General features: G+C 40.8%; 1 protein-coding gene across 6 annotated transcripts in view; it reads left to right on the forward strand.

The window, feature by feature from the left end:
- The window catches only part of CUX1 (cut like homeobox 1), a 281,274-nt gene that overhangs the window by 164,707 nt on the left and 95,970 nt on the right, over window positions 1-20,597 (forward strand). For all 6 annotated transcript variants that reach the window (XM_040614108.1, XM_040614070.1, XM_040614078.1 and 3 more), the window contains exon 9: window positions 13,759-13,807. In XM_040614108.1, the coding sequence (XP_040470042.1) occupies window positions 13,759-13,807 (49 nt within the window). The remainder of the gene's footprint in view (window positions 1-13,758; window positions 13,808-20,597) is intronic.

The raw sequence follows: 20,597 nt of genomic DNA on the forward strand, positions 1-20,597 counted from the left end.
GTTCATGCTCCAGATAAGTACCCAACTGAGCCCAATAAATTGAGGACAGAAAAGCTGCATCTTTGCAAACGGGGTGTCTTCCCGGGGTGTCCAGTGTGTAGGTCTGCACCCCACCAGCATGTCCAGCTCATCAGCTCACGGATCAGCTCAGCTCATCAGGTCTCACAGGTGAGGCCACAGAGCCAGGCAGAGGATGTAACACCTGGAGAAATGTGGGTGCTGCAGCAGGAGGGAGAGGGGAGCGAGGTGTAGGTGTGACACTTGGAATGGTTATAGGCTTACCTTTATAGCTCCCAAGGTCGGAGGACAACCAGGAAAGGCATTTGGTCATTGAGGGTCTTAAAGACTGTGAACTTGCCCACTAAGCAAATGATGGTTTTGTAGTTGGAAGACCCATTGGATAATAGAGTTAAAACTGCATTTTAAAAAAAGGCAAATCCAAAAGGTAGATCGGCATTACCTTACCTCCTTTTTCGGCTACAGCTGTTTGATACATTTAGGAAGGATGGTTTTCATCCACTGAAGAGGCTTCTGACATCAGCGTATCTTTTGGGTATAGCAGAAATGCTGAGGAGTTGTCGTCAGCACAGAAAACTTATTTCCAGTTCGAACTCCCCATCTGTAGAAATACTAAACCTGTTCTATTAACTGTTGAAACAGAATAATCAAATAGTTCCATACCAGAGCCTACAGTATTAGTCAAGCCTGAAGCTGTTTTACTTCAGCAGTGTTTTAAAGGCTAAACAACTGTTGAAAGGGAAATAGAGAATCTGGAAAGTGTTTAAGCGAATAAAATTGGAAAAGGTTAAATTAGAAAATACTGCACTGTTGTCCTCCAAGAGCCTGCGATAGTACCTAGTGTTGTTGGGTTTTGCTACGAAGGATTATTTAAAGTAATTTTGCTGTCTTAATATATATATCTAGTTTAGATTCTGTGTAAACAGGCAATATGTCAGTCATATTAGTGAGCATCTCTCATAATCCGGTACAACTAGAGGCTTAAGTTAGAAAAGAATTGAACAGCTTTATATATTCAGCAAAGATGTAAAAATAAAATATGCTGCATACTCTGCGTGGCGCAGGCAACTTGAGTGAAGCTGCGCTGATTCACACCAGCACAGCATCTAATTGGTGCCAACTCCATCCAGCTCCTCGACCAAGGAAAAGTCCTGGGGGCAACAGGAGAATGAGTCTGCTTTTTAGGATGCCCCACTGGAGTGAGAGCAAAACTGGAGGAGGGAAGGGAAAGAGAGGAAGGCAACTCTTTCATCTGAGGTCCGGGAGATCGTTCTGTATCTCGGGCGTTGGTCTCCATTAAGTAATAATGAACTGGTGCATGTTGTGCAGAGCTAGGCAATACCTGCCTTTTCTGCTTCCTCCAGTTTGTTTTTTCCTATTCTGTGGTCTCCCTTTCCCTCCTTTTGTTTCTTTCTGCCTGTTTTTTTTTTTTCAGCTTTGTCACTCAGGTCAGCAAGATTAGTGCTATTGATAGCTATGAACTGAAACTGTAAAATGGTGACATGATTGCAGTTTGACAGAGTAGTGTTTCCATTCAGAGCAAAGCTGGAACAAATTGGGGAAAAAAGAAAACCTTATTGGTAATTGGATACATTATTATAAAGACAGCAATCATCCTGGTTATTAACCTTCGGCACAGCTCATGGGGAAGGTAAAACATACTCAAAATGTACAGTAAACATGTCTCCCATCATGCTTTTTGTTATTTTCAGTCCATTTATTGGATAGGAGGACATAAGTTGCTTTTATCAGAGACCATGCAATGCTGTTTTCTTCAATAGCCGGAAGGAAATACTCGCTTGAGTAGCTAGCAGAGAATAGGCACATCACCTACATTCACTTCTAAAGCCAAAAGCATCTAAAGCATTCCCCCAGTACATCTCCCACTCGAACACTGTGTTACTGCAGAATCAACAGTTAGCTTTTCTTTTGCACTGTGCGCATCCTTAACACAGATAAAGGCAAACGGTAAACATAAGTTGCGTTGATATCCAGATTCTGTCACTAACTAATGCCTTGTTGCTGTCCATTGTAAACTACTGACCAGATGCTACAGGTGCATTTATCAGTGTAGGGAAGTAGGATGTTCTCACACTTGGGTGCCTGTTAGTAAATATGCTTGGAGGGATATGTAAGCAGCTTGCTAAGAAATAGTTAATTGGAGATCGTTGGCCTAGTGGGTGTATTTATCTTGTTTCATACCAGTAAATCCTTCAAAAAGCCGTGTAGGCTGTTGCCTTATACTCTGTAGTACCAGTTACGAAAATCAGGCTGGGTAGAGGGGACAGGTAATTTAGAGAACTTGAGCTTTTCAGCTAAGATTGAAACAGGTATGAATTTCTCTTCTTTGGTCTGTTATATTTACCCTAACACATGTTCAGGGCACTGGAAAATTACTGTTCTCCACGAGGTAGGAGCTGATGGTCTGTCATTGCTGTGGTGGTAAACAGTAATTTTCCCTTGATGCATGCCTGTGGAGTGACACCTGTACATAAAATTGCTTACTGTACTATTTTATTTTCAAGCTGACTCAAATCTGTTTCACTGAATAGACGGAGGTAAGTCAGAGAAAAGCATTTTACAGGTACTTACAGTGATGGAAACAGATACAGAATAAGTAAGGGGTGAAATTAATAGATCCTTTGATTTTTCAAATTACTAAGCTCCTCAGCTGTTTCTGTATTTAAGGAGAAGAGGTGGCTGAGTGTCTCTGGAAAGAAACTCCTAAGAATCAGTCTGGAATATGTATGTTGCTATAGTAAAAATTGCGAGCAGTGTCCAATTTTTGAGGCTATTTTTGTTTTAAAGAAAACAAAACATACAGAAATATGTGATTTTAGCGTTGATGTAGAAAATGAGGGAAGAGGTTCATTTCAGGGTTGTAACTACTCAAAACCTAATGTAATTCTTTGTGTGACACAGCAATTCTAAAAAAAACAAACCAAACCAAACAAAAAAACCCCACCCCAAAACCCCAGAAGAAAACCCCATGACCCTGCCAAGATACTTGTACCAGTTTTACACATTGTAACTCCATTGACATTATTGAGTAAGTTTAAAACACTTGTGTGTATATTTAGAGGATCTTTAATCAAAGCACAAGCTCTTCCTGCTGATTTTCACAGTTTAAAGTATTGCCGTTCCGATAAAAAAGAATGACACCTAAGATGCCTGCAATTAAGGTTTCTAATTTGGGATAAATTATCTATTTTAACTCCATCAGTAAAAATAAGTAAATTATTGCAGGTGCTGTATTTCCAAAATGCCAAACTATCTATTATTATTATTTATTTGGAGAAACAATTATAAAATGGCCTATGCAAGTTGTAGAGCAGCAAAGTTAATCCGTGAAGACTTGGTCTTTAAGGAAGTTCTTATTTTATTCTTTGATACACATTTTTTTTGTCAGGTAAAATAAAAATGGCAGGTTGTGCTGGTGGAGTGGGAGCAGAAGAGCCTGCCCTGTGTCCGTGCACACGTGGGGAGCGGTGGTGCTGCCTGACCAGAGCTTTTATCCCGGCTTCCCAAGGCGATGCAGCTTCCCTGACCTTGGGGTCTGTTTCACTGCCAGCCTGCTTGGTGATCACTTTGCAGTTCCCCTCCTAAATTAACTTGGAAGATGGTGATTGACTTCAATGGTAATTAAAGAGCATTAGAAGTCCCCAGCACGGGGAGCTCTGGTGCATCTGTAGGAATTGGGAATGGGTAGGAAAGACAGATAATCCCGTTTGAGTGGAGGGCTGCAGGTTGGGAGAGCAGGAGTTGCCTTTTCACTTGCCGGCTGCTCGGCCATGTATGTGTAGCTGGAAAGCATCCCTCATCTGTATATTTTTGCAGGCTGGGAGGCGAGGAGATGACATTTAGGGGATGAGGGAGTGACCTAGAAATATTGCAGGAGGAAGTAGCAATGGGGGGCAGCTACAAAGGACAGATGGGACAGCTGATATTATTACAACAGATACTGTCTAAACAACGTTACAGGAACAAGCAACAGGAAAAGGTGCTTTATTTGTATTTGGGCTTACGGGAGAGCGTGTTATTTTATCCACTGACTCACCTCCATGTAGAGCATCACAGGAAACAGCTTTCAGGGTAGCGGGTAAAACTGTGGTCCTACCAGATCAGGTCCTGTAATAGTGCTCACTTGTTGCTTTACAGTGAGGATTTTGCTCACGGTGGGAATCCTATGGACTCCACGTCATGAAAATGAGTAAGAATGTGCCTGACTCCACCACTCTGGAGGCTGTTGCTTGTTTTCTTTTTGGAATAAGCCAATATCGACCCAAGTCTATTCAGTTTTGCACAAATGATAGCCGCTCTGTTTAGTCGTGTATCAAATTAACTGATGTCTAAAGCTCTGTGAGCAGACTGCAGAAATGGTCAACTCCTGGGACAGGATTAAACACCCAGACAGCAGGGCACGGACCCAGAGCTTTAAAATTCCCACCTGCTCTGCAAGGACATGTTCCAAAAGTCAGTGAAGCTCATGGCAGGTGAGAAAGTGTTACGGCTGACAAATTTGGGAGTAAATTGAACTAAGCCACCATTAATAAAACTATCACTTCCCAAAATGACTTGCAAAGGATGCTTTAGATTAGGGTTACTCACAGTGTGGACCACAAACCCATAGAATAAGTGAACAGAGAGGGTCGAAAAGAAATGAGGGCATGGAAAACCTAGGAAACAGTGAGAAACTTGCTTTGTAGATGAGGAGAGCAGCTTTCAGTTAGAAAGACCTCCAAAGCTCATGTTTGGATCCTTGGGAAAGAACCATTTCATCATCAAATCTAACTACAGCATGTACCCAGAAGATCCAAAATGAGTACAATTACAGGGAACGTAAAGTTTAATAATGATTCCGCCTTAATGTGATTAATAAGACTGCTGATTTCCCACGTCTTATCAGCCGACTCTAACACTGCTTTGTATATTTGTTATCTCCATTATGCGCCGTAGTATGGGTAGATAAATGGAAATACCATGGAGGCGAGAGGAAACAAAACAAAAATAATCAAACATGTTTATCACTAGAGCATTAAAATGGCTGCTGTGGCAGACACCAGATGAATTATGCAATACATAACTTAATTCTCTGGGCCACAGATGTTTCATTTTTCCTGCAAGAAGATGATTGAACCTTGAATGACAGTTTCAGGCAGTCTTTGATTGCTCTGTGGGTCACATGCTTGATATGACCTGCATTTGAGTTGCTTTCTACATGCTGTTGCTTTATAAAACATGTAAAATTGACATCATGTTGGCTGCTCAAGGCCAAGTCAGGAGTAATTCCATGCTTTTGATACGCTTTGTGTGCAAGTGAGGGAGAGGGAAGGGTGTCTGTGTTTAAATTCTGGTACGTGATTGAATCAACTGAAGTCGGGAGAGAGGAATTGCAGCAGGCTCTTTCAATTTGTAACAGGAGGCACTAGGAAACAGAGAGTTCACTGCATCTGTGTCATCTTGCATTGTTAGAAAATCCTCAGAGGTGTAGTATTGGATTAGGCAGTGACTCCTGCTGCCCAGAGCATAGCGTGGTGCAGGTTGGCAGTGGCCGGGAAGGCAGCTGGAAATGTTTGTTTGTCTAAATCAGCTCCTCTGAGCATGTATATTCAGCATAACCTGAACGTGGAGATTGTGTTCCTCCCCCTGAGGACTTGATCCTGCAAATCTGGTGGGTTTGTACTGATACCGGTGCGGTGTCTCAGTCTCAGGGCATAAATGCAGATGGGAGTCAGGCATAAATACATGAAAAATTAAACGTCAGAAAGTTCTTTCTCCTTTTCTGCATAGTCTCTCAAGGCAGGTCAAAATAACGACAGAACTGAATTGCAGGGACTCCTCTCTTCGCCTGCCAGTACTAGAACCTGCAGGAGCAGGAGCCCACAGCTTGTGAGGTTGCAGACTTCTCCCCAGCTCCCTCAGAAGTTAGTGGAAACTGATTTTTCGGTCCATGGAAACAAGGTTAATTGTTTCTGCAAATTTCTGCTGTAAAAACTATCTCATGTTTCAACAGCCTTTGAACTTCTCTGCGGCCCAAAAGGTTGTCACCAGTGGTCTGAAGTAGGAGGAAACCCAGAATGATCCAAATCAGGGCACTTCTAATTACTGATTTTGACACTCGTCATAAGGTTTTGCAGGGTAAAGCAAAAATATATTGTGAAGGAGGAGACGTTTGCTCATGAGACTAGGAGAAAAAGGGTTTATTGCATTTCTTTTTCCTCCTGTAACGAACAGCATGTGGCTGGACATGTAGTTCACAAGTGACCTGTTCCTGTGAGAGCAGAACAGTGCAAGTTAGGCGAGAGTGTTTGGATGGAGGATTGAGCAGTATGGGGAGCTAAGGTTCATATTGGCCGTGGTACAATACATGTCAATATGCGCCACGTAAGGAAATAGTATTGTTACCAAATAAAAAAGCTGTACCATCTAGTCACGTGTCGGGCTACTTTTTAATATAATCAATACGCCTTTTCTTCATTCCAGCTGCATATGTTAAGCATTCTTCTTTGGTTTGCAAAGTGTGCCAAGGTCATGTGTGTGTAACACTATGGGAATTACAGCTCTGGGGTTCTCTGAGTTGATGTTGTCTGTTATATATTTCTTATTTTTTCTCTTTATATTTTATTGAGCATATCAATTAGTGTCACTCATATAAATTTCTCTCTGTAGAAATGATTAAGAAAACACTGCTGATCTTCAGAAACTCTGCTCCCTAGTGTATCACTGGAATAAAGCTGATTTCTATTGTGTTTAACGCTTTCTAATTGCAAACATGATTTTCTTATCCTTGAAATTCTGACTTCAGTCATGAAAGAGAAAACAAGAGTGCTGTGCATGTTTTCTTGGAAAGCAGTGTTTCTACAGACTGAAAAATGTTTTGTTCTATAGAGTCTTTTCCTTCTAATGATCAAGATGATTCTTGTCTTGTGTTGTCCAGGTATTGCTCAATATCCCGGGCTGGTATTGCTCAATATCCCGGGCTTTACAAGCAGTTTCTTTAACCTTTTTCAATATTTGATGATCACTTGACATCTTTCAAGCACTAGAACCTAGTTTATTTGAAGATCATACCTGCAGCTGCTGCGACTGCTTGATCCTGGTACTTACAATACTAACCTGATGTGCTTAATGAGAAATCTTTGCACAAGATTTAGTTTATTTTTTCAGCTTGAATCTGTGTGCAGTGCACTGCCTGGGTACAAGGTGAGCAATGGGAGCAAAATTAATTCTAATAAAACCAAAAAAAACCCTGAAGAAGTTAGCATTGAGTCTTTCTCTCCTTTTTTGCTAGGGGAGGAACTTGATTTAGTATAGGGTAACTGCAGAGAGGGGTCTGGACAATGTACAGTGGACATTTACCCATTCCTCAGATTAATCCAGATGACGTATAGTGTAATCGCTGGAGCACCTGAAACCAGCATTTCTTTGATCTCTCAATTTAAAGCCTTCACTGTTTCACTGCTTAGCAGAGAGAGGATTTTTTCTTCAATTGAGTTCCTAGGAAAGGAAACACCCAATTCATTACTAAAGTTGGTGGATTTATGAATCCCTGAACAGAGAAATTCTTTTACAAGAGGCCTGGATTTATTATGACATTGGAAAAAGGATTATCTGATCTGAAGATCCTTAGAGGGTTGCTGTGAAAGAAAATATTAACCTATAGCTCTTGCAATTTGAAAAGTAGATTTGAGAACTTAGTCGTAAAAAGTGTGTGAGTTCTTGCCCTCTGACATGCTATACTGGTTATGCTGAAATAACATTTTTTTCCCTTCCCTTGTACAACCCTTGTACCTATGACTTTTCGAGGTTGTGTGAGCAATAAACATGGATTTATCTAATGTGGATGTTTGTTGGATTAGAATCATTATGAATTCTAAGAATGCCTTAAGTATGTGTACAGCGATACTCATAAGGTGCAAGAAAAATTAGTGGGGTTTTTATATTACTTTCTATCGGAAACTTTCTAAGAGCTTCAGAAAAGTGTTTGGCCCCATCCCTGGCAGTTTCCAGGCTGGATGGGGCTGGGAGCAGACTGGGCTGGTGGAAGGTATCCTTGCCCGTGGCAGGGGTTGGAACTAGGTGATCTTTAACATCCCTTCCAACCCAAACCCTTCTGTCATTCTGTGATTCTTTCCTAAAAATTAAGCAAGCCAGCACCAAGGGCACCTTGGCGTGGTCACTGTGGTGCATGGATTAGATGAGGGCATCTACCAGCAGAGCTTAGAAAGAATCATGAATTTGGGTAGGAAACTTGTCATCCTTCTTTTTTGCTTAAAGAAAAAATAAAACTGAATATTCAAATGCTGGAATGCTCTTGTGCCCTGAGTGAATGCCGTGATCATTGGGCTGCAGGCAATTTTGACGTTGTTTAGTGATCCGAAATTACTTCCTAGACCCAGAAACCTTCCCTGATAAAAATTCTACTGAAATTTGAAAAAAATCAATACACCACGCTTTTTTTTTTCGCTCCCACACACATACCCTCTTTTTCTTTTTAACACTCTACCCCTTCTTCTTTTCTTCTTCTCTCAAATGTCCCAAATTAACTCTTCACATTTTGTCTTGTGCTGGCGAAGTACTAGGTTATCCTGCCTCTAATTTTAAGAGGCCAAGATGTTTACCTAATTTGGCCAAAATCAGCTCTGTGATGATCATAGATCTGTGTTACAAGTAGGATTTTTCTTTTTTCCTTAATTAAACATAAATGCACATTAGTTGATAATGTATGCTTTTAGTTCAAAATTGCCTGCATAAATGTTTTAGTAATTAGAACATTTTAACAAGCCCCAGTGGCTCCATACACCGTTTGCTCCGACCAGTAAACTTATACATGTTTTTAAAGAAAACAAATGTGTGGGAAAAAATGTTGTTTGTTTTTTGCCAAACCAAAATATTAATCTGCCCTGCTAGTGAAGTTTCTTGGCCATGCCACTGACTGCAATTTCAAAAGTGTCATCTGTATTTTTCAGTTCTTCCATGTATAAAGAATCCAACAGCAGTTTCCTTCAAGGTTCAGTAAGTTTGAATGTTTAGGGGGCTGTAGCCACAAGATTTGGCAAACCATTCACTTGTCATGTTAATAAAAAAGGAATTGTTTCTGCCTCTTTAAGCTAGTATCTAAATGAAGGAGTTGGATCAACTGGATTTTAATCATAAAGTCCAGATTCTTCTTGCTTGCAAGTGAATAGCTTCATGGTGTTTATGGTTTTCATCTGATTTAATTTTATTTAGAAAAGGAACTGAGCTTCTTCCATGTTACCAATTCTTGAATTTGCTTGCTTGTTATGCTGTTCAAACCTAATCGGTTATCTTGATCTTAAAAAGAAAATTGAGCCTTTCTGTGGTTTTTATTTCCCATAAGCAATTGAATTGAAAAGTGGGGAGGTTTTGGTGTTGTGTCTGTTTTTTTTTTTACGCTCCTTAAGTTTTTTTTGGTTTGTTTTTTTTTTTTTAATAGATGGCGTGTTAGCTTTGAGGGCTCTTTCATGACTGGTAAAAGCTTATACCTTGTAAAATCTATAGCTTTTAATGCGTTTTGTTTTTCACTTCAGACGCAATAGCTAGAGAAGGAATTAAAGAATATTTCATGGTCATGGCATTTCAACACTGCAGTTTCTTTTTACTTGGTGATGCTTGTTCTGTAGCTCCAAATGCTTGGGCTTAAAATTTGATTTCCTAAATTCCTTAGCCTGAAAGCGCTGAAACTTAGAACAAGCTATCTGTAATACAGACTGAAGAAGAACTGTCTTGCTTGCATGATTACTTTTCCTCTAACGCAGAGATTATAAGGAAATAGATCAGATAACTGCTTATGCTATCTGTGGAATGGAAAACACAGGGTAGATAATACTTGTTCCTGAAAACAGCTTTTATACACTGTTTTTCTCATGAACTGTTTTCATGTTAAGAAAGTATCAGCCTTGGTAAACCCTGAATATTGTTGGGTTGTAATGTAGAAAACTGCTGTAAACCACTGTAAATATCAGTGTATTTTAGCAAAAGCTCTTCTTCTTACTAATTGCCCTCATCCTGTGTGTCTACCTGAAGACACACAGAACTTTGGGCTTTTTCTCCTTGCCTTCAGCTCTTGGGGTGATGGGGGAATCCAGGCACTCACAAGAGGCCAAGTTGTGTGTGGCTTCAGGAATGAAGAAAATGGAAAGCAAAATCATCAGGTCTGTGTCTCTTATGTGAGTTTAGTTCACATGGGATGACTTCAGTCAGAAATTTAGGGGTCAGTACAACCACAGATTTGCTAAACTTGGCCATGGTTCCCTTCAAGGTTCCCACCAGATTCTCAATGAAAACCTGCAGGACAAGATGCCAGCAGCCTTGAGCTGGATGGTATTTTGCCCGTCAAGTAGTTCCACTGAAATAAAAAGGAATATTGAAATAGGAAGGGCTGAAAATGAGCAAATGTGGCAGATGGTGAATACATCAAAAATGACCTGTGTGGGACTAATTCGGTAAGCCAAAGTAGAGTTTCCTCGTACCTTGCAGGTTTGAATTCGACATGGTGCTTTGTAAACAATAAATCAATGCAGGTTGTTTCTATGAGTGAATAAAAGGTGAGAGGACTGTAATTTATTTTATAATAAATACTTCTGCTGAGCAAACAGTGAATGTAGCTATTAGAGACTTTCTCAAATAAGTGATTTTAGACTGCTGAGTGCCAGCTACTGATGTGGTAGTTGAGCTTTTAAAATGAAAAGACTGAATTCCTTTTGAAGATTCTTCTGAATGCTGTTGACATTGGGCTAGGAAAGAATATACAGTAAATTAATTCATTACTTTACTTAAAGATAACATTTATGGTTGCAGCATTAACCTCCATTGGCGTGCAGACTGCTAGGCTGGAGATGTTTTGCTTGAATTTTTTTGGAGATGTTGCATCCTTTTATTAGGTGTGTGGAGACAGATTGTGTGCGGAGAAGCTAGGTAAAAAAATGTATGAGGGAAAGGGGAGTTCAGGATCAGTCAGCTGGTGTGTCTGGATACAAGGACAAAGGGACAATTTTGCCCTTGGCTACAGTTTGACACTTCTACTGGATTCAGTCAGAATTATCTGTGTGCGCTGAAGGGCAGAAATGTCATTTTTATGGCGTTCTATATCCTCGGTTGCTTTTTTTTTTTGTAATTGGCTGCGTATACCACTGCTGTAATAGAGCTCTTAAATCCTGACCCCGCTGAAATGGCATACAAATACTGGTATTAATACTTCTGTCCATTTTAAATACAGGATTGTCCTGAGTCCTTCCACCTCGTTTTTCAGGCAGTGTCCCGTGTTTCAGCCCGTTTTACTGGCAGCCAGGCGCCTTTCTGCTGGCCTGGGGTGCTCTTCTGCTTTACTGCTCTTTGGTCCCACCTCCCCTTGGCCCTTTGGCTTCAGACATCCCTCTGTTCCTTCTCTCGCTCTGCTGTCTTCATCTGTTTCTCTACCCTTGGCTCCTTCGCTTGCCTCCGTGACCTTTAAAGGTAGCTGAGGATCCTCTGATGAGTCCAGCCCCCCTTGCCACTCATCTCTTCTGCATCAGAGTCCCCTCAAAAAGAACCAACGTTCCCTTGGCATAGTAGGGCGCTCTTCCTCTCCCCATCCGAGGGTTTTGTGCTTCCAAGTTCTTGGCAGGTTCTGCAGTTTTTCAGACCTTTGGCTGATACCTGGCACCCCCTGTTTGGGAGGAAAGGCAGTAATTTAATTGTTCTCCAAACCCTACGGAGAAGCGAGTGGAAACTGGGTTCACTTCTGCTGTAGCCGGCGTGTTGGGACGGGACATTCCCAGCTCTGATCTGGGAGGCATGTGACATAATCCAGACATCATTTACTGGCTCCATATAACCTGAGGCATTCACACATAAATTCAGCCTGAATGCATAAGCTTATTTAAAGAGGATCCTTAAACTATCCTAGCTAAAAATATTTGTAAAATGCTGGGAAACGGGGGGGCGGGGAGGGGGAGGGGTGCGTTAGGATGCTCCCTTCCCTCTTATCTCTGTTACAGATACTTAATGTGGCCGCTTGCATGGCCTTAGAGACATCTTTTCTATGTGAAATACTGTAATTTCCCTAAGTGGGTTAACAAGGATTTGGGGGATGGAGTCTAAAACTGAAGATGTTTCACAACTACCGAGGCTAAAGAGATGGAAAGTGGTGGTGTAGGTTTATGGTAACCTGACCGGGTTAGTCTTCTGGCACTCCCTGCACACTTGGAATCTTTATTTGCCCAAGGAGTGATTGTTCAATTCAGTAACTAATGTCTATTATTTATTATTAATTCAAACCATCATGCACATGATTTCTTTCCAATGTAAGAGCACATTAGCTTCTCCTGCACAAGAAAACACATGTTAATCTGTTTTCCATTATTGTCCAAAAGATTTTTTCAAAAGGCAGTTCATGTTGCCCCGACAACATTAAAGGCTGTAACTAAAAATAATTTTCCATTAATTCATATACATACACATTTACTTATTATGATCTTTTACTGCATTTCCCTAAGTGTGCACCCCGAAACCTAAAATGCTGTTGAAGGGTAAGTCAATATTCAATATAATGATCTCGTGTTGAGAGTGCCGCTACCCTGATGTACTTCAATTAACCATCTTTCCCAACAAACACCTGCATAGAAAAATGTATCTTCTGTGGGATCAGCAGAAAAACAAACCCTGACTTTTCTGCCTTGGCAAAGGAAGGGAATTCCAGAATTTCACAGTTTTTACTGATAATGATCTGCTACAGATTAAAAACAAAAAACAGACATTATGGTGTTGGCAGATTGCAAAAGGACTTGCTGCTGTTCATAGGAGATGAGGATAGTGTTTATTGCTTCCATATGGTCCGGAGATACAAGACAGGCAAAATGTCTGGGGAGAAGTAGTATGTCTTACTGTATTGATGCAGAACATGCTTTTACATCCGTAGGCCCTTTTCCTGGTACCTTTCACAGGTGAGAGCATGAGTGTGACTGTTTGCCCATGATTCAGCGTGGCGATAAAAATAGATTGCGTCGGGATTGGATCCATTTATGTGAGCGAAGCCTTAGAAATGCTGGGCTCTTTAAAGGGTCAGGGCTGGTAACTGCCATCTAACACACGTGTGTGAAGGATCTATTTTTCCTTGACTGTTTGTATAGTTTTTAACCCTCTGACTTTCCTATTCAGCTTTGTAAGGTGCGTTAAGAGCCTGAGTCTGAATTGAAGTGTTTCATAAATGTGTGTCAAAAAACCTCTTTTCCGCATAATGTAAAATTAAATTTCTTGGTCTTTTTGAGCTCATATTTTATTATTTTTAGCCAAATTTAGAACCAAACTTCTAGGCACAGGGAAGAGTAAACAGGCTACTTTTCTTTACGTGTATACAAGTAGTTGACTGAAGAACTGTAGTCTTTGGCTTCTCCATAATTAACACTTGTGAAGCACCTTTACGTGTAAGAAAGATGACACTGCCCTTCTGCAGAAGGTTGGGGGGTAAGATCTGATGAATGTGCTCAGATACCGATACACTTACTTCATTGCAAAAAGGAAACAGGCAGAGGAATTGGAGATTTGCAAACCAGTCCACCGAGCTGAAACCTAAAAGGATTTACCAGTCAGAAGATTAGCTGATCGGTCTTACTGTGTCCTTTTAAAAAAATATTGAAAATTGGTATTGTTTGTGTGAGTGTTGCAATTGTGCTGTGCATGAACTCATATAGCAGGCATTTTTCATGTGATAACAGGACTTCTGCTCTCTTCTTCTCCCAGGGCTGATGAAATCGAGATGATCATGACAGACCTTGAAAGAGCAAATCAGGTAGGATTTTAAATGAGTCCCCCATAAAATTCTAAGTGTGACTTTTGATTATTTTTTTTCCTTCTCTTTTGGATTTCATGACAGTTCTTTTATATGCACTTAGCAGTCATAACTGTGTAGAGCAAGAAAATATGCAAATTTAGAGAAAAATACAGCTCTTCAGGGATGCTCTGTAAGGATTGTATGCACAGTAGATTAGTACTTGCCATATATTTACCTTCCAATAATTTAAATTTAACTTTCCCACTATAGTTATTTGTGGGTTTATGTTTCTAAATCCATCACATTGGCCCCTACTGGGGCATGCAGGTAACTGGTTTACCCAGATTGAAGGATCTCTGCCCTGCAGCAGTGGCAGGACTGCCAGCAGCCTGACCTTCTGCTGCAGCTCCAGCTTTTGTGGGCTTCTCTGCACATTTCTTTTTCTTTCCTTTTCTGATGCGTTTTATTGGCGTATTAATTTTTAGCAAGGGTTAGATCAGGCTGTGCCATGCAGGAGAACAAAGACATTGTGATTTGTTCCTGCAGATGCTAATTTGGTAGGCTGTGAAATGTCTCCGGCGTTCCCTCACAGTGCACGCACTCCTGAGAAAGTGCCACAATCAGATGGAACTTTTTAAAACCAAAAGTTCTTTAAAAAACAAACCCAACACCCCCAAGCAAAGTGCCTTTCTGGCCCAGTCTGTACTTTGAGTGACTGTTTGAGGTGGCGGAGGTGGGTATGGACGTGCAGGATTCACAGGTGATGTATGCAACGAGCGATGGCTTCACAGAGGGGAAACCTCAACCAGGCGTTTGCTTATCAGTGAGCTTCGTTAATCCCTCTGTCAGGTAAGATCAGAGATTACAGATCTTAAGTCTCTCCGGTTATGGTTTTATAATCCCGTTGAAGCTTACCTAAGCACAGCTCGCTTCCAGGAGGAGGAGCTGCACCTCCTCCCCCCCACGCAGCCCTGCCGCACGCCTCGTGCCATCAGTCGTGGTGGTGGAGCTGCACCATGAGCCAGACCAGGGCACTCATCCTGATTCCATCTAACCCCCCTCCAGCTGCCGCTCTGTTTCGTCCTTTTCCTTTTGCTAGATCAGCTCGCAGCCCCCACACTCCCCTGGTGCAGCTGACAATTGTAGCGAGTGTATTGCCCTTCACGTTAGTTCTTTATAAATTGGAAAAATACTAACGAAGCAGAAGGCAGATTTGAAAGTTGATGGGTTGATTGTTTAGTCGGTGAAAGAAAATTGGGGCTTGCACAGTGGGTTTTTAGTTCTGTCAAAGAACTTTTGTAGACAGCATTAAATATTTATGAAGGTGCTAGTAATTATTTGAAAATCTGTAGCGTTTTTAGAAATAACGTAGGTGTTCAAGATGTTTTGGTAGAATTATTTTGTGATTTCTGCAAAGGCAGTACGTATTGCAAAGTTGGAGCAATGATTTACGCAGTGGGTTTTTTCTTTTCTCAGGGTAGAAAGGCGGTTGTAGTCAAAGAATAGGTATTTCTGATTTCCTCATTGCCATACTAAAATGGAATATATCTATTAATACAGAAATGCTAAAGATGTTCTCCTGTCTAACTGGAACAAACCTGCCATGTGTTAGTTTTTTTTACTTTATTGGGGTTCTTTTTGAATCGGTCAAAATTTATAACTGCTTCTGTGCATAACCCCTTCGTTTGGTTTTAATTCAGCAAACTGAACGTGCATGTAAACATCAGGGTGCAATTCATCTGAGCTGCTGTAAAGCCAGAAGAGGTGATTCTGTCTGCCCTTTCCCCACTATCCCCATCTCCCCCCCCTCTGCTTCCCCCCGCCAGCTGCTGTGGCCCTGTCCCCTCCCTAACAGCAGCCTTTGCAACTGGGGGACCCTTCATTGAGTCCATTGAGCACGGGAACTGCAGAAAAGCCTGAATTTGGGGTAAAGGGGCCAGGTTTGTGCTCTGTGGGTTTAGCAAATTGAGGCAGCTCCATAAAACATGGGAAAAGCAGCAGCAGCGCCGAGATGAAGGACACCAGGGGAGCACGTGGCCTCGGAGGAGACAGGGAAGGGAATGTCACCAGTGCAGGAGCTGTGAGCTGCTGGCGTAGCTCAGCTGATTTGCTGAAACATGCCTGTAGTCCTTGTCTCATGTGATGCTTTACCTTTATAAACCACTTTTATAAATTATAAGTAATCTTTGTAGCAGCGATTCCTGCATTTTACCTCTTCATAGTTGGGGAAAAAAAATTGGAAGAAATTAAATCCGTTGCACAGGACAGAAAGTGAGTTTGCATCAGGTTGAAGTGTTACAATTGCAGAAACAAGTACTTAACATAATTATGTATCTAATAGTTAAATTAACATTTCCTTTTATCATTTCAGTAAGTACTTATTCCCCATTATTAAGGCTACCTTTAAAGAGTAGTGCTCAGCATGACTCCTACTTTGAGAATAGACTGCCTTGCTGAATTTGATGTGATGTTTTGCTGCTCTGGGATTAACACTGACCCAAACGACTGGGCTTTGGAGCAGAACTTTAACAGAACAGCAAAATGATTCCACTGAAAATGTGAAAAATATTTGCTGTAAGTTTTTAAGGATTGGATTTTTTGATTTCTTGGAAATCCCTTTCTGAGTTACTGCACTTTTTAAATCCAGAGCCGGTTATTTCTGAACTTCCCTCGCTTTATGTGGGGATTCCTCTCTGACTTAAGAGGTGAGGAGTGCCATTTCCCTCTCCTGTTGTGCAGTAACAAGAAGGTGGATGTACTCATTGACGTTGATCCAGTTGTCTGTATTCAGGGGGGTGAAAACCACGGGGACAGAGCTGATGATGCAACTCCAACCCTCACGTGTTGGGTGAAGCACTGAGTCATGCTTCTTAGCCTTCAGACTCCATCACCTCTCTTCTCCCACTGTTTTCTCCTCATTTGGATCCTCAGATTGTTTCATGCAGGAGCTTTCTGGGCTTGTTTGCATGCTACTATCATCCCCAGAAGAAACGACTAGCTCACAGAAATAATTACCTTTAAATACCAGTGAACTTTGCAATTTTCTGCTTAGAAGGAAAAGGGGGTAGTGACCGGCAAAGCTCGGTTTCTCTCCATTGTATCGTTAACGCAAGGTATAAACTGAATTTTCCCCCAAACCATAACCCTAGCCAATGAAAGAAAGAAATCCCTCGCTTGCAGGGAGCAGCGGCTGCTGGGATGAGAGCCCTTCCTCTGCTGCTAATCCAGGCACTCGGTGTGGTCAATCCAAGATCTCCAGTGGGGTTTTGTGGCGGGGCTGGTCTCGTTCCGACTGACAAAGCTCAAGCAGAGGAACTGAAGTACACCAGTTTACACCTGCTGTTAGGGTGAGGCCGGTCCTGGCTGGGAGGTGGGTGTCAGCGGTTGCCTGTGGAGTGACCCATCCACTTTCAAGTCCCAGGAGCTCTAAACTGGTACAAAAAGAACAGGAATGGTACATTAGAATGGCTGGTTTGCCTACGCCTGCCTCAAGAGGAGCCATTAGCTCTGTGACTGTAGCTTTAGCAGGGGGGTGAAGTCTGAAGCGATAGCCCTGCTTGCTGTAGCAGTGAGATGCAACCGTGTTGTCTGCAAGACAGCAGCAGAGCTGTGGGCAGCAGCCGCTGGGGATCTGTCCTCCCTCTCCCATTCTCTCCTCATCCCCAAGGTTGCAGGACTGGTATGGCTTGGGTCTGTAAAGAGCTGAAGTCAAAATATACCTACATGCAATAGGAATGGCTTATTTTCACTTTACTAACCTGCAGGCTCAATAACAAAACTAACCCAAGAGTTCACCTCGCATTGCCATGAAGATTTAATAATCCTGTAGTTTGGGGAAGGGACTGGTTTTATTAAGATTTCATTTTGCACAATAAATCACTGCATATTTTCTGATATGCTACGAAGTATAATAATAAATAATTAAAACTAAACTACACTTACTTGTCAAAATAAATGATTTATCATAGTTTGGGATATAGCATCTTTGAATTTTTTATTGTTTGATTCCCAGAATATTATAATATCTAATCAGTGAAGTTAATGAATTGCCAGTGTACTTTTCTGCATTTGCAACAGTTACAGTTGTGTGAATGTATATTTTACACAAATATTTATGGTTAGAACTTTTCTGTACATTTTCAAGTTTACACCTTTCTCGTAAGTGTTTACGGCAGTAAGTCACGATTCTTTGGGATGACAAATTTATTCAAGCAAATTATCCTGTTTCTGTACTTCTCTAGCAACCTGGAATCACCTAGTTGTTCATGGGAAATACTGAGGTTACTGTTGAAAAGAATACTTCCTATGTTATGAAAATGGAAATACTTTGGCATGTTAAATTAAAAAAAAAAAAAGAAAAAAAAAGAGAGGGAGAGAGAGAGAGAGAGAGAGGCTTATCTTAAGGTTTTAATATTGAGTCTGAGTTTGTGTTTTCATGTCATTGATGTATCCAGACCTGATTACTGGCTTTATACATTCAGTTCACATTGGTTTTTTTTAAAAAAAAGGAAGAAAAAAAAGTCTAATGAACATGGTAATTTGGGCTTCCTGGGAAAAAAAAAAAGCACTTTTTTACTTTTAAAAGTAAAAGAGAAAACTTCAGTTAGGGTTGGTTGATCCTGGGTTATTGTATTTTAACCTTGAGAAGGAGGAAATAGATTTGAAAAACGGACTCAGATAGAGGTATCCTTAGATTTTGAGAGTAATAACAGAAAAAGAACATAGGACTTTTTTTTGGTGGACTATATTATGAAAGCTATAGAAAAAGAATTAATTTGGGTTTTTTCTTCAGTGTCTGTGCGGTGTTATCCCTTTGGAAAAGCAAAATGTTTCCATTGGTTTTCTTCCCATCTTCACAGTGCTGATAGTGCTCCCAGATATCTACTTACTTTTTCTGGGGAAAGCAAGTCAAATACAGAAACTTCTGTTATTAATAAAACAAGAAACACTGCTCTTTCTAAAACATATAACCATTTATTGAAGAATCGAGACTGGATCAGTACTATTTATGCCACATAAGTGTAGTGTGAGGTTTTAAGATACGGGTTAGTGAGTTCAAGCGTTTTTGGGACCAAACTACCACTAAAATACATAAAGCAATGTCTGTATAGAAGTGGAAAGCAAGCTTCACCGGGGCATTTTAGCAGAAACGCTGTTCTCTAGACTATTTTTTTTATTTCATTGGGTATGGTACCTTCCCGTCTCTAACAAATCACATTGGAAAATGGTTTGAAAAGATATTCCCACTAAGTGAGACGGCTATAAAATATGTATGTTTGTGAGCAGCAGATGGAATAAATGCTCCTCTTTCACTTGGCAACACAAACGCAACACACTATAGGTAGTGCAAGTGCTGTGTTGGGAGGGTTTTGCTCTGACCCACCAGTGGTAACAAAACTAGTGATAAGGCAGTCCTTGTTCTTATGTTTCCATGAAGAAGGGTATTCATCTTGACGTGACTCCTTCGTCTGCACCAAGGCTAACACGGGTACTGCCCACAAATGCCACTAGACTATTTGCTTTTTATTTCTGACTCCCTTTGCGATGAACTAGATCCTCTGCTGTCGTGATGTGCCATCGCTGTGCTGAATTCAGCGAAGTTACGCTGGTTTATAGCAGATGAGGTCATTCGCTTAATCCTGGGATTTCACTGTCTGTAAAATGGGAATAGTAACATTTACTTTCTAAAGTGCACTGGGATCCTTGCACGGCAAAGTGCTGTATAAAGGCAAAATATGGTTAATATCATTTTCGTACAAACACAGGAGTTTCCTGTAAATGCTTGGGAATACATTTATCTGGCAGACTTTCAGTGCGCAAGGGAAAGTACAATAGCCTGGAGACAAGAAGGAAGACTACCCAACCTCTTCTGTTTGTTGGAGATTTTTTTTTTCTTTTTTTTTTTCATGTAATTCTCCATTGCTAGAAACAAATAGGTGCCAGAGCCCCGAAGAGTCTTTCATGTCACAGATTTTCTGCTAACCTTGCTGCTGTTCTGGGAAAGCTAAGGTCGTTTAAAGGTTTTAAAATAAATTTTTATATCTCAAAAGTTAGAAAATTAAAGCACATTGAACCATTGTGCTTTAATTGATCTCATACTCCGAGAAACATAGCTTTTTGCAGCAGCTTGCAAGTAAGAATGTCGGCTTCAAGCGCTTAAAACCAAGCATGGTGATTACTGCCATAACTGGGCTCATTAACTTCAGCAGAATTACTTGTGATAATATACACTCCTAGCCCACAGGAAGACTTTGCCACGTAGAGCACTGAATTTGGCATGTAATAAGGAAATATAGTGTGGCTGGTGGAACTTTAAGGGAAAGGTTATACTTTTTGCTTGTAAGTATCTCATTTTTGCTATTCACACCACTGGTCTTTGATCAAATTAACATTTTACTGTAAGGAGAAGAGCACTCAGTTCATGCTATTCATTATCTTGTCAGGAAACAATGAGAATATTTTAAACTGGATATATTGTTTAAGGCTTCTTTTTTTTTTTCTATTAATTGGAAATTACACAGCAGCACGACGATCATGACCTACTGGCTCCGCTGTGAACAGTACAATATTTACATGCTATATTAAAGAGAATGAAAGTATTTTGATATATTTTGTTACCAGGGAGGTAGCTCACTGCTAGAAAAACAGCAGTACAGAAACTAGGAGGAATTGTATGACTGAACTATCCAGAAAAATAGCATTTTTAGACAATGCTGGATTTGCATGATCTCGTCAAGGCCAGTAGTGTGACTGTCGCAGTCACCGTGGGTTTTCTAGGCTGTGCATAGTAGATTTGGAAGTAAGAAAC

Source organism: Falco naumanni, chromosome 1 (genome assembly GCF_017639655.2).
Source record: "Falco naumanni isolate bFalNau1 chromosome 1, bFalNau1.pat, whole genome shotgun sequence".
Taxonomy (NCBI): domain Eukaryota; kingdom Metazoa; phylum Chordata; class Aves; order Falconiformes; family Falconidae; genus Falco; species Falco naumanni.